Here is a 14,675-nt window from a genome sequence, read left to right as displayed (position 1 = left end):
CGCATTCACGTCTTTAAATATAGGAATTAATTTACAGGACAATAAATAACTGGTTTTGGTTTAGAGTTAATTCACATATCCACATAACACTGCATTCTAAAATAAGTGCGCACATTTTAGTTTACACTGTTATGTGTGATTAATCTTTAGTTTTCTGAGGTACCTTAGTTGCAGCTGTTCCAGTCCCTTGATTAAGGAGCCAAGAGGTGGAAAAGGGGCGGAGCGAGCTTTAAAGGAAGACTGCAAATTGGTTCATGCCATAACTCGGGACCATGGGGGGGAATTGGAGTTCATTATGTTTGGTTTAGTTAGGTTTTGTGTGTTTTACCCCTTCTTGTGTTTTTCTGGGCTGATCAGCCACTATTTAAGTTTCCCCTTTGTCTCGTTAAGTTAGGTCAGTTTGTTTGAGTTATCAGTAGTGTTGTCAACTTTGAGTAGAGTTTTGTTATTTTGACCTCTTTTATGGGCCCAAGATTTTGATTCTTCTTGCATGATTTAACCAATTATGTTTTTTGGGTTAAATAAAAAATCATCTTTTTGGACTTTAACCTGTGCCTAAGTTTCCTTCACTGCTCGGTCCATCGCACAGACAAAGCCTTAATATTTAAATGTACCAAAACACATTAAAGCATTAAAACATTGTCACGTTTTAACCAAAATACTAAGAGATGTCTAAATGCTTTAGTGTTTTAAAGCAAGTGTAGCTCTGCGTAATGAAAGAGGCTCTGACTGAAGGTGGATATTTATAGATTATTTTTGCAGCTTATCTTCTGTTCATATGCTCAATTAAGCCCATTCAACATAACAGTGTTTGTACAACTGATGGCAAGTGCTGTACACCAGTGATGGTTCCTGTGGGAAGCTACAGTATCATCGTGACACAGTGCCATCTCCTTCTTCTGCTCCCAGTTTTAGGCTTTTTCCGGTGATTTTACTGACACTCAGGTTGGTCACAGTTCTGCGTGTCAACGCAACGAATGTTGGCCAGTCTTTCAGTTTTTCCATTCAAACGTATTGTTTTGTCTTGAACCAGTCTTAAAGCAAGTTTTCTTCTCATGAATAACTTTTGCATTGTGAGTGTCACACAGGGTGAATTATTACAAATCTGAAGTGCAGCGTGTCCAGCTCTGTCCATTTTGCAGCGAACTTTTCGAACACTTGAAGGTCTTTTAAGTCCTTGAACTTCCCACATTTAATCAGCTGAGCAAATCAGCTTTGCACATCCTATACTCACTCTGTCACGATCTGCGGAGACAGGCCGTGCGGTGGTGTGTGTGATGGACCCAGGTGCGTACACAAGTGAGTAGACGGGAGTGAACTTAACAGAAAGCGAGCCTTTATTATGGCTGAAGACAAAGTGTACAAACACAGCAGGGATAGCGTGACTAAACTAGACTAAAACTAAGCTGGGAAAACTAATACTGTGACAAACTAAGAAGACTCAGAGACTATGGTGATCACTGCAAAGACTGACCGTGAAACCATGGAGGTGGGAACACAGACGACACGACACAGACATGAAACACAGAGACTAAATACACATGAGGGATGATCAGGGGAAGTGGCTACACATGGGAGCACAGCTGACACACATGAACCTAAAGACAGGACAGGAGAAGTGAAACTAAATACATTAAATACAGACTTTCAAAGTAAAACAGGAAACATGGAGATTAGACATGACATGAACTAAACATAACCACGCAGACATGACTCATGACAGGTAGACGCACAAACCAGGGAGACCGAGTACAGGGGACGATGACAGAAACGACAACATGAACTTGGCAACATAAGACACACAGACATAAACACATGAAGGGCAAGGGAGACTTAACACTAATATAATACTAATATAATTACAAATGAGCTAGAATAACTTAATGAACCTAAACAAACAATAAACATCAAAATAGACTAAAACTCAAAACACTGGGTCGCACGACCCAGGACCATGACACACTCAGTGTGATGTGATTACCACCACTGCCTTCACATCATACGTCATAGTTACCTACAATTTAAACTTTTTGCACATTTGCATCCTTTGGCCTCATGTTTTATATCCTGCTTTTACAAATTTGAGGTCTGCAGGTATTTTGCTAATAAATTACTCATATAATGTTTCCAACTGGAGAGGCAGCGTACTATACACAGATCATTTCTATGCTGTTCCAAACAATCTAATTTTTACAGGTTAAAGCAACAGAAATATAAGAAAACTCAAACTGAAGTGCAAACAGACAGTTTGTACCATCATGACGAGAGAGAAAAATCCCCTCAATAATTGACCTGCTTCTGCAGATGACATATTGAGCGTGATCAGTATGATGCATTAATGAAAACATCCAATCTTTCCAAGTATCTCGCAGTGTTAATTTATATACAAACTAGTACACATCTCGCAAATGAAAACAGGATCAATGTACAATACTGCATAATGAGCACAAGCTGTATAATGACTGCTGCTTACTTGTCTTTTGAACGTATGCCTGAATGAGGTTGCGGTCTGCAGATCATAAATAGTTGATGTGGTCTTAGTCTCACACATACACAATAAGGAGTTGCAGAAACACGGGTGCCCCACTTTCTGCTTTTCTATTATGGAGACTCTCTCTTGACCAAAAATACTGAAGTGGGCTGAAAGAGGCGTGGGCAACTTAAATCAGAACGACACATTTGGCAAAGGCTGGCAACAGTGACTGATATCACCTGTGTCTATCACACATGGCCCAGAACATAAAGTGATAAAATCTCAGAGACCATCAGCGCTACACTGCAAGTTCCACCTTCTTTGTTATGCTACTGTATTTAAATCAGAGCACGCATCCCAGACTTAAAAGGTATTTATGTCAAAAGCTATAGAGAAGGAGGTGAAGGCGATGAAGGCGTTTATCAAGGTCTGCAAGTACAAACAACTGATGCAAACACTTGACATCCCAGCAGGAACTTTTCCCACAGGAGTGCTGCAATGCCAGCTGTGTGAATCATGAGTGAAGCCTGTCAGGCAACCGAGCCACTGTGAGGTATTTGTGAAACCCAGAGACCCATAGATCACACAGCTCACTCTCTCTAATCAGTCAGACAGGCGGGTCCCCACCCTGCCCACGTTAACATTGATTAGAAGCATAAGTATGGTGCTGATTAAGCACAAAGCTTTAAAGGTTCAATCAGGAATGTATCTTATCATATAGATTTTATGTAAAGCTGCAGAGTATATCGTAAAGCTATTTGACTTTGAGTTCTTGTAGAATACCACTTTGGAACTTCCCCAGCTGATTATAACCTAACATGGCCTAGAGGTCAAATTTAGCACTTTTAGACACAAATCTTGCCCAACAAGTCGTCACAAAAGGCACAATCACAATACACTCATTTAGCATTACACCAGTGATCAATTGATGAAATTCATTTTGAGTATTTATTTGGTCTTTTAGACCTGATTCCTACAGATCGGCCGAAGAGCTCCCAACATTAATTAATGCTTCAGTTTTAAATATCATCAGACTATCTTTCTTAATATGCTACACGCCACATACCTTTAGGGTAGCAGTAATTAAAAAGCCATCACTTCACCCATCTGTCTTAGATTATTTTAGGCCAATCTCCAACCTTCCTTTTCCTCTGCAGATGATCAGTTTCAGAGTTCATCACAGCACAGAAACAGCTTTAGTGAAGGTTACAAATGATCTTCTTATGGCCTCTGACAGTGGACTCATCTCTGTGCTTGTCCTGCTAGACCTCAGTGCAGCATTCGATACTGTCGACCATAATATCCTATTAGAGCGATTAGAACATGCTGTAGGTATTACAGGTACTGCACTGCAGTGGTTTGTATCATATCTATCTAATAGACTCCAGTTTATGCATGTAAATGGAGAGTCCTCTTCACACACTGAGGTTAATTATGGAGTTCCACAGGGTTCAGTGCTAGGACCAATTCTGTTTACATTATACATGCTTCCCCTAGGCAGCATCATTAGAAGACATAGCATACATTTACACTGCTATGCAGATGACACCCAGCTCTATCTGTCCATGAAGCCAGATAACACACACCAATTAGTTAAACTGCAGGAATGTCTTAAAGACATAAAGACCTGGATGGCCGCTAACTTTCTGCTTCTTAATTCAGATCAAACTGAGGTTATTGTACTCGGCCCTGAAAATCTTAGAAATATGGTATCTAACCAGATTCTTACTCTGGATGGCATTACCTTGGCCTCCAGTAACACTGTGAGGAACCTTGGAGTCATTTTTGACCAGGACATGTCCTTCAACGCACATATTAAACAAATATGTAAGACTGCGTTCTTCCATTTGTGCAACATCTCTAAAGTTAGAAATATCCTGTCTCAGAGTGACGCTGAAAAACTAGTTCATGCATTTATTACTTCCAGGCTGGACGACTGTAATTCATTATTATCAGGAAGTCCAAAAAACTCCCTGAAAAGCCTTCAGTTAATCCAAAATGCTGCAGCAAGAGTCCTGACAGGGACTAGAAAGAGAGAGCATATTTCTCCTGTATTGGCTTCCCTTCATTGGCCAGAATTGAATTCAAAATTCTGCTCCTCACATACAAGGTCTACAAAGCAATCAGACGACGTCTTATATTACAGACCTCATAGTACTGTATCAGCCCAATAGAGCAGTTCATTCTTGGACGGTTGGTTTGCTCGTGGTTTCTAGGCTATTTAAAAGTAGAAAGGCGAGCAGAGGCTTTCAGGCAGCTCTTCTACACTCTAAAAAGTAATTAATGGGACCTTTAGTCATTACTTACATATATATGTTGTTGTGAAATGAAAAATCAAGTTCATAAATACTGTTAGACTTCCTAATTAAAATTTTTATTTTATTGAGTTCGGGTGACACATAAATTATGCCTCTTTACTCAATATATAATCGTGATTTGTCTGAATTTAAAATCTTCTTTTAATCAAAAAACAATATAATTTTAAGTTCTGTCGATGTAAAATACAACTTGATGACGTGTAAACAGCTCACAGTTCCCTTCTTCTACTCAAGCGGACATATTCAACAGCACGTGTTCAAGGTTTATCAAAGAGCTGTGTTCGTCGCGAACGGTGAGTAATTTTATGCGAAATTACACATATTTGCAGTTGCTCTGGATTTTGTTAGTTTACTTTAAAACAACGATGTAACATACATAACATACATCTTAGCTTGCCCCCGCGTTTGTGTGTTTTAATATACACACAGCAGCTAATTCCGCAATAGCATAAATTGTTGGGCTCTTTTTGAAAATTTAACACTGAATTTACTCTAATGCAGACCACTGTAATTGTCTTATAATTTTTAAAAGATAGCGGACGTTGTTAGCCCCGGCGCAAACTACTATGCTAACGTAGCTAGCCAAGCTAAGTTGTGTTCACTGTGATTTTATTTTTGAAATGTGAAATTTATTTTTTGAAGGGAAGCATTTTATGTTAGTAATTGTTAAGAAACGCTTCTAAATTTTCGTAACGTTACGGGGTGAAGTTCAACCCCATTGGCTTCTGCGCAGGAAGTGCGGTCGCCATTAGTCCGGTGTGTCTGTTGACCGCTAAGAGCGGTTCTTCACCGGCTGCTCGGCCTATTTTCACAGGTAAAAGACCAGACTTAAGTGCACTGTGCCGCATATGGTAGGGTAGTTAGCTGTCCCTAATTTTTGGGGACTTTCTGTGTTTTGTAGAGACGTAGAGGCGAAGTGCATTGGCACTGGCTGTAACATTGATATGCCTCAATAAAGTTTGAAAGTAAGAAAAAATCAATAGCGGGCCGCCATCTTGGTTGGGTCCCCATTCGCCGCCAGTGCATTTTTTCTACTGAGGAATGTATTCACCCATGGTAAATAAGGAAAATGTTTAAATATTTTTCCAAACAGATAAGGCAAGAAAGGTCAATAATCCCACATATGGTTTCAGTAGTATGCCAGTTTTTGCAACACTAGGGTGCACAAAAATGACCATAGCTGCTGACTCAGCATTGATTCCAATTTGGTTTTGGAGAATGAAATGAAAACAGATCAAGTGGGATTATTGACATTGTAGCTTGTGTATAAAAAAGTTTGGGGTTTTTTTCGTATTTACTGTCAGAAATGATTTTGTCCTGTCATGCCACACCTTATGTTTGCTTTTGTTAATAAAAAAAACTATATATATATATATATATATATATATATATATATATATATATATATTTTATTAACACATTCCTCAGTAGAAATACATGCACTGGGGGCGAGTGGAGACCCCTCCAAGATCGCGGTCGGTGGGGATACACGCTCCAACAGACTGGCCCAGTCCATGTCACCTCTATGTATATTTGATCTATGGAAAGCCACGTTAGGCTTTCCAGCACCCAGTGTATTCAGGTCTATGTAGTTTTGAATGTTTGGTTCTAGCTCACACAGCTTTGACAGGTGAAACTTATTCACTGTATTGAAGACTCACAGGTGAAGTTGAAAATACCATCTTTTGTATTTTTGTGCAGGCACGACTTTCTGGTGTTATACACTGTCCTGGCGTTGCAGATCTAGGGGTTCCAGTTAAGATGTGGTCAGCCTTCTAAAGAAAGTGGGAATCTCACCGAAATATTCAGTTACTTTGCTGAGTTTCTTGCCAGGACAAAGGCTCAAACCATCATCTTCTCCTGGTATCGAATACCAAGGGACCTTCTGAAGTAAGCTTTAACAAGTAAGCTTGAATTGAGTAATTCAGAATCATGAAGTATGGATTGGCCTTGCACTCATGGTTGGATCAAAAATCCCTGAGGCTGACCCAGCATGGGAATTGCTTCTTGTGCTTCGAGACATTGTTGAGCTTGTTGTGAATCAAGTGCACACAGAGGAGACCATTTGCTTCCTGGACAGTAAGATATCTGAGCATAAACACAGGTTTCTCATGGTTTTTCCAGAGCAACGCCTCATTCCAAAACACCATTTTCTAGAACATTATCCAGAACTTATCAGGGCTTATGGTCCTCATTGTGGACAATGCGGTTTGAGGCAAAGCACAGCTTTTTCAAGCATGTTGTCAGACATACTCGTAGTTTTAGAAATATTCTGCTGTCACTGGCCATGAAGCATCAGTTGTTGCTTGCTTATAACCAACATGATTCCAGAGCTGTCAGACCATTACTACAGGCTACAACACTGTCTACAATGGATGTTAGTGTGCTGCGAGAGGATATCCAAGAAGCACTGCAGGCTAAGTTTCCTGGTGAGACATGTGTCCAGATAGCCAAAAGTGTGTGTTACAGAGGCACCAAGTACACTAGTGGAATGATCCTGGCTTATGGTTCCACTGGTGGTCTACCAGATTTTGGGGAGTTGATCCAGATTGTGGTTTTGAAAGGCAATGTGGGATTCATAGTGAAAGGTGTAACTGCTTGGTCAATTGAACATCTGAGGAGCTATGTGCTTGAGAAAACTGGTCCAGTGAAAGTCATAGAGGCAGTTGAGTTATCAGACACGGTCCCCTTGATTTCTTACATTTGTGGCGGAACAACCATTATGACTCTTAAGTGCAGCATTTATGTTCCATAAATGATTTCCATACTTTGTGTGGAGATTTTCAGCTGAAAAAAGACAAACCCAAATCTCAGTCTTTCTACTATTTTCAGAGATGGCATATAGTTAATTGGCTCCTAGTTTCCATACATGGAGATCAAATTTTATTATATTATGCACTATTTAGCTGTTACTAAGAATTACAGAAACATGTCAAAAATTTGGTCTACAGGTTACCTAATGTCACAACCGTCTCAACTTCGAGTGATCCTTGCAGATCATGATGTCCGTAAAGTTGTACTACCATCTGGAATCCCAGAAATGGTGGATGACCTTTATTCAGCCATCCGTGATACCTTTTCCATTACAAGAGACTTCTGTCTTCACTATAAAGATGCTTATTTTGGTGATGAGTTTTTTACCCTTGTTTCGACAACTGACCTTAAGGACAAGGACACAATCAAGATTGTGTTTCTCCAGGACCAGGAGCCTACAATAACCTTGACCTTAAGTGATGTGACCAACGTGACTGATAATCCATCTGAGGAGGACTCTGTTGACACCTCATCTGTGTCAACTAATGACACTCTGATTCTTTCCGCATCTGAAGATAGTCCAGGGCACCGTTACCAGCGCTGGCCTGTTCAGTTTCAGATTCCCAGCTTTTCTGACCTCACAGAGATCCAAATTCGGTCAGCCAATGAGCGCTTCCAAAAAGATGGGACTCTTCTCCCTACAAAAGATTTAATTCCACTGCTTCCTGACATCCTTAGAAAACTAGCAGAAGCTATTTATAAGTATACTGCTTATCCATCCAGTCTGCAGATCAGTGAGGTTGCAGAGGCCCTGACTCTAAAGCATCCCTGCCTGAAAGAACCAGGGTCCTTCAATGGATGCTATGGGTGGGCGCAGCGTCTAAAGTACAAGATGAACAATTTCAGAAGCAAGCTTAGAGGTCTCGGCTGCCCTGAAGTTGAAGTAAACTCACTTAAGAGGAAAATGACATGTGACCAATACCCGGCAAAGAATGTCAAAAAACCAAAGAAGGCTGAGGTGAACTACCTACCCCCTCATGCTCAAGGTGAAACTAGTGAAAGTTTGGAAAAAGAGAGAATCGAGCTACTGAGTGAAGTGATGAAAAGGGACAACTCCAGAGTGGTAGCTCAGAAAATGGACAAGACGTTCAGCCTTCGTCGGGAGGAAATAGTGAAAGAGGCCCCTGCCATCAGTGACTTCATGAAGCGCTGGCCTGCTCTTTTTAGCGAGGTACAGGTGAGATAAAATGTTTATTAAACCAGTGTTTTTGTGTTGTGGATTGATGAAATTACAAATTGAAGTCAGATAAATAAAAAATTTAGAAATGCATATATTTACACCTAATACATTTAAATGTTTACAAATGCACATTTGGATTTTCATTTATGAATTATTTATACTTATGTCTCTTGTTGTATTTTATTCTGGTGTGCCCTGCAGATATGTGAAGAATTTAAGAGGATAACAACAGTCAGCCTTGAATCAACCTTTCTGGCCAGGCTTGACCAATGCACCCCAAAACTGATGGCCTTGACCCTGTGAAAAGGAGGAGCTGCAGGTCTGAGGATGAGGCAGATTAAGGACATGCTTCTGCAGGTATAATGAATAACTTTATGAATAGACCTTTATTTGTATCTGCCTTACTTTTTTCATGTCAAATGTTGATATGGCTGCTTTGAACAAGGTCCATTGTATACTAACACTATTTTTTTCCAAAATTGTTCATATTTTGGTTACACTTGCATCTAGGGCAGGGCAAAAGAAGAAAATATGTCGTCTGTACAATATACACTGTTTATTATTTTTAAATAAAGCTCTATGATTTACATAAAGTGTTTCACACGCGCAAGCACGTTAACAATACATAACATGGAGGAAGACTGTATCTGTGCCAGTTACATTGTAATTGAATGAATGGATATTTATTGTTATTATACAAGTTCAGAGCACAAGTACAACAAAATGTATCTTTATTTTAGTGTTTTTACTTATGAAGAAGGAATGTCCAGGTGACAAGCGCAGCGTTTGTCAGATCTCCGCAGAGTGAGACAGCCATGCCCCCCACTGTGTGCAGAGTAAGCAGGTCCCAAACAATAAGAAACTCAGGAGAATAGCCAGATCACCTTTTCCACCTTATTCCAAATGAACTTTTTTATTATTTAATTTAAAAAATTGCTATATCATTATGGATATCATTTTCAGTATATGAAGTAAGCTACTTACATCTGATTTTTTTTAACACATCTATTTTTTTCTATCAATCAGGACAACACAGTTGAAAAGCACAGAGAAATTGCTATTCGCTGCCTCATAGTCTATCTTGGAGAGAAGGAGGAGGATCTTTTCAAACAATACAGCGTAAGTACTTGAGTTGTTTTTTAATTTTTTGTTTAGTTTTGAATGCATGTCTCTGTAGGGTCTTTGTGTTTTGTTCATTGGATTTTCTGTTCAGGGTTGAGTATTTAAGTCATTCAGTGCCATAGACGTCTTTAGACGTCAAAATGAATCCGAACGCTCAGTGCCATAGACGCCTCTTGAGCTTTTTATTGAATTGAGAAGGTGGTGGAGTTGATTACATGGATAAAATTCCACTAGCGTGACAGTCGGCTCTACTGAGAACGAGTATTGTGGCGCGATTTTTGATCCAGCTCGTCATTTCGAGCTTGAGGTGTCTGCAGCCTGACGTCATGGTTTTTCTAGCGATTCCAGTGAACATGAACCGGATTTATCTGACCAGTATCTCCTGTTAGAAACTTCTGAAGGCAGCAGGGACCAGAATAATGAACGATTTGCTGCATAAAACACAGAAATTGTTGATAGACGAACCGATGGCCGGGTGGGGGGTGAACAGACTAAGTCGCGCACTCACTTGTGCACATGCGGGAGTAACACACACACACAGACTCTCTGAATCATAAATCAGTCGCTTTTTTCTTATATATTTTTCAAATGTTGAAATTGTCTATAAACAACTATTTTTATACACAAAATAATCTGCCAAAAGTACATTTTTACAGGTGATTTTTTTACTTTCATAGTAGTAAAACATAGTTGAGATGTTGCATGAATCATTGAAACACGAAATATTTACATCAAAGTCACTGATCTGCTAGAAAAACCTATTTACACAAAACACTTTTGATCCAGAAACAGGTGTTTTGTCATGAAAGTTTCTCTTTTCTACTGCAGATTTCTAAATAACAGAGGTAGAAACATTTTTTTTTTTGCTGCTGAAAGAAGAGAGACTCATTTTTGTCATGGTGGTTTCAGAATTCACATAGTCATAGAACAAAATATTCTGTGAGCCTTCAAAATCAGTGAAAAAGCTAAATATCTCTGGCACTGAATGAGTTAAGGGACATTCCAACCCTAAGTGAAAATATGTCTATTGCCATGTATAAGTGAGAAAAAAGCATTTCAGAATTACAATCCGAAGATGTTTATTGCCATTGTCATTGAACATAATTTGCTGAATAGAAACCTGTTTCCGTGATAAGGTGCAACATAAACACACAGGATAAAAAAATTTGTAGCCAGCGCAGTCATTTTCCTGATCTGGCAGCAGCTTTAGCAGAGCATAAACAATGGAAGTGAATGGCAGGTACTAGCATTTTGTGTGCAAAAGTGATTAAAATCACTCAATAATGATACCAAGTATTCCTGGGGAGCTCAACAATCATGCTGACTGCAAATGAAAAGTATGAATTGACATGAAGGATTTTCAGGAGCCGATTTAGACTTAGGACTACATTACGACAAAGCACTGCTGTAAGCCTCCACATGGTTATAACACAGCAGTTGAAGCCACTGCCGACCAGTGTCTATAGACCAACATGCTATTTGTGCAATATTTCTTCAACAAATCAAAGACCCATCCATTGTTACTGCAGCTTACTATGCTTGTATAGTAGTGGCTGTGTGTGTTTGTTTATGGAAGCTGGAGGCTTTTTCAACTGTTGTGTTATATCCATGCACCATGCAGTGGATGTTTACAGCGGTGTTTGACGTAACTGCAATGTAGTCTCAAGTCTAAATCAGCTTCTGCAAATCTTCCATGTTACTTTTGCACTTTTCATTTGCCGTGAACATGATTACTGAGCTCCCAAGCAATATTTGTTTTCATTACTGAGTCATTTTAATCACTTTTGCACACAACATGCTAGCACCTGCTATTCACTTCCATTGTTTATGCTCTGCTAAAGCAAATGGATTGCTTCCGGATCAGGAGAATTAGTGTGCTGTTTACAAAAGGCTTGTTTCTCACTTTCTAACTGTGGCAATATGGCAATAGATAAAATTTCACTTAGAAGTGGAATAACCCTTAAAAATGATTTATTAGATTTTCTTTTCAAAGTGGAAAAACAAAACTGTGAAAAACAAGACATTTTTTTATTTTAAACGTTGGATTATGGTTTAATTTAGCTTTTAAAAATTACAGAATGACAAAGTAAAATCACTGAAAAACACAAAAGACAACCTGTTTTAGCTTATTTTCCTACCTGTAGTAGTTCATTCCCTTATGCACGTCATCCTGAAGTGCTTGAGCTATGTATTTTATACATCCTAACATTTAATTTCTCCTACAAGGATGAGGAGGAGCTCAACGCAGACCTTGCAATGCAAATCATGAAGATTGCTATCATTGATGATGGGCCTGCAACCATCATTGTTGAGGGATCCAAGATCCTGGAGAGGATTGATGTTGCCAGATCCTGTGCTTTGATGATGGGAGTAATCTACGCTCTAAACCTTACCTATCCCAAGCAGCTGAAATTTACCTTTGAGGTATTTCAAAAGCTATGCCTTGAGCTTGATGGACAAAAAGCCAGCTCTAAAGTAATGAATCTTAAGTTTGGTATTTTCTAGAGCAGACTTGATAGACCATTCATGAGTGAGTTTCACAAAAACCTTATTCCTGCATTTCTGGCACTACTTCATTGTGTTTTACTAAATTTTAAAGCGCTGTTCTTAAGCCTTCTGAGTTAATGTTTTGCCGTGTCTTAAATGCTGTTATTTGCACATTTTTAAGGAATGCGTTTAATTTCTCCCATGACCTGTGTTCTGAGGGTACTGGTGTGTTTTAAAGTTTGTGTAATGCCCTCTTTAGCTGGCCTTAATCTTGAGGGTGAAAAGTCAAATATAGAAGAGAATCAAGAATACTTTGTAAGAGTGCTGACAAAGTTGAATGAAAGAAGCTTTGCTCATTTTATGTTTAAATTAGTGCATTTAATGTATAGCAGCCTGTCATCTTTTGTTTTGATTCACTGTCACATGTTAAAGTAAAAAAAAAAAGAGGATTCAAGTAGTAGGTTGTATTACAATTTTAATACACAGTTCCTTAAGTTTCAGCAGGCAATTTGTGTTCTAGGAAACTGAAGCCCACAAATCTTGCACTTCGCACGCACGTTAAAGAATTGTGATGTTTGTTATTGTAATTAAATGGGTTTAACTCATTTGAATACATCTGTCTGAATTTCTATTCTTTCTGAGCACCAGGTACGAGTCCCTTAGCTGATGTCCAGGTATTTGGCATCACATCTGCCGCATTCAAACAAATACACACAACATCCATTTCTTTTTCTGAAGGTCATGACACAAGAGCACACACAGCGCATGTTAAGGCTGACCTTCGTTTGGGGAAAAAAGTGATCGACAAGTTTCTAAGGTCTTAGAACCTTGACTTCTTTGTGGGCAGGCACCACCATGCATGAGCCTGCCCACGTGGTAGTCATGGTTATAAGACACAGCCAAATGATCAAGGTTATATTTTGGAGCGACTTAGCCTGCTGGGAAACAGGTAAATGCGCTTATAGAATCTCCTGTAGGACCAAAAAATTACTACACTGTAACCAAAATATCATATTTGACCAACATAAATACTATTTATGCCGACAGTTAAGTTCATTTTAATTATAAATGTGTTTTATTTTGATCAAAAAGTTACTTCACCATACATAAATATAATCTTGGATCAACTTAAATTCCTGTGTATTTGTTGACAATTATTAAGTTCATGTTACTCAGAATGTGTTTTTTTTTGTGGCCAAAAAGTAACTTCACTATACATAAAATTCACGTTGGATCAACTTAAATTTTTGTGTTCTAGTCGAAAATTATTAAGTTAATTTTACTTAAGAATGTGTTTAATTGTGGCCAAAAAAGCTACTTCACCATACTCAAAAATATTGCTTTGAATTAATGTTATTCTGCCAGAAGTTGGCTTAACTCAAAAATTCTAGTGGAAACCGTTAACATGTTTTTTTAATTTGAACCAATGTTTTATTTATTAGAGTGTATGGAGCCAGCTCCCAGTTTGGATTCAGGAGATAGACACCCCCTCTACATTTAAGATTAGGCTTAAAACTTTCTTTTTTTTGCTAAAGCGTTTAGTTAGGACTGGATCAGGTGACCCCAAATCCTCCCTGCTGCTTATGTTGTAGGTTTAGGAATTACCCCTGGCTACTTTTTTCAATAATGCAGTTTTGGTAGAAATTTGAAAAAACATTCACTGCAGAGGATGCCATGCATAAAAAGGGCTAGAATAAGGAATCATATGTTATGGACCTTTAAACGATTGCAGCTTTATAAAAATAAAACCATTTCTGCAGTAAATCTGCATTTTGCAAATAATAATGCACAATTTAGGTGAAGGGTGAAAGAAGTCTAATGCATTCATTCCACTCAACATGCAACATAAAACAGTTATTAAAGCCGAACAGCATCCTGCTGTTGTTCCAAATGCTTCGTAACACATTTGACCATGAAAATAACAAAGCTTGCTTACTATAGCCCACTTCAATTCTTCTTTACAATGAGGAATAACGAGAGTCTAATCCTCTTTTATAGGTTTCAAAGTGAGGGTTTGTAGCTTAAACCCATTCGCTGGAACGTTCAAGACAATTCAGTTACACAGCAAAAAGCATTAAACACCAAGTAGGCAAAGTTCTTAGTGTTACTCATGCATGAGGGAGAGAACCACGACAAGCGCCGTTCCTTCGCTTGACCCCAGTCGCTCTCGTCTGCTCCCCCGTAACACTGCTCTTTTATTGAGGTTACATGCCTGCCTGGAAGTCCAGCTGTTCATCTAAACAAAAGGCACTTAGCCTAAAACAGACATAGATACGTTTAT

The 14,675-nt window shown here is 38.8% G+C and overlaps 2 protein-coding genes across 8 annotated transcripts in view; one reads left to right on the top strand and one right to left on the bottom strand.

Moving 5' to 3' along the window:
* The window catches only part of LOC146525160 (multiple epidermal growth factor-like domains protein 11), a 289,529-nt gene that overhangs the window by 244,020 nt on the left and 30,834 nt on the right, over positions 1-14,675 (bottom strand). The window lies entirely within an intron of this gene.
* LOC146525161 (uncharacterized) lies at positions 6,210-13,842 on the top strand. 4 transcript variants are annotated; one of them, XM_085162743.1, is made up of 5 exons: positions 6,210-6,681; positions 7,743-8,782; positions 8,987-9,142; positions 9,812-9,904; positions 12,134-12,499. In XM_085162743.1, the coding sequence occupies exons 2-3, from the start codon at positions 7,751-7,753 to the stop codon at positions 9,086-9,088; spliced, it is 1,134 nt and encodes a 377-aa protein (XP_085018869.1). In that variant the 5' UTR covers positions 6,210-6,681; positions 7,743-7,750; the 3' UTR covers positions 9,089-9,142; positions 9,812-9,904; positions 12,134-12,499. The 4 variants fall into 4 exon arrangements, with proteins under 4 accessions (XP_085018869.1, XP_085018878.1, XP_085018860.1 ...); XM_085162752.1 differs by having other exon boundaries at positions 6,210-6,695; XM_085162734.1 differs by having other exon boundaries at positions 6,210-8,776; positions 12,134-13,842.

The sequence above is a fragment of the Neolamprologus multifasciatus genome, chromosome 1 (assembly GCF_963576455.1).
Source record: "Neolamprologus multifasciatus chromosome 1, fNeoMul1.2, whole genome shotgun sequence".
Taxonomy (NCBI): domain Eukaryota; kingdom Metazoa; phylum Chordata; class Actinopteri; order Cichliformes; family Cichlidae; genus Neolamprologus; species Neolamprologus multifasciatus.
The sequence above is the reverse complement of the archived record's forward strand: the minus strand, read 5'-3'. Positions and strand labels throughout refer to the sequence as shown.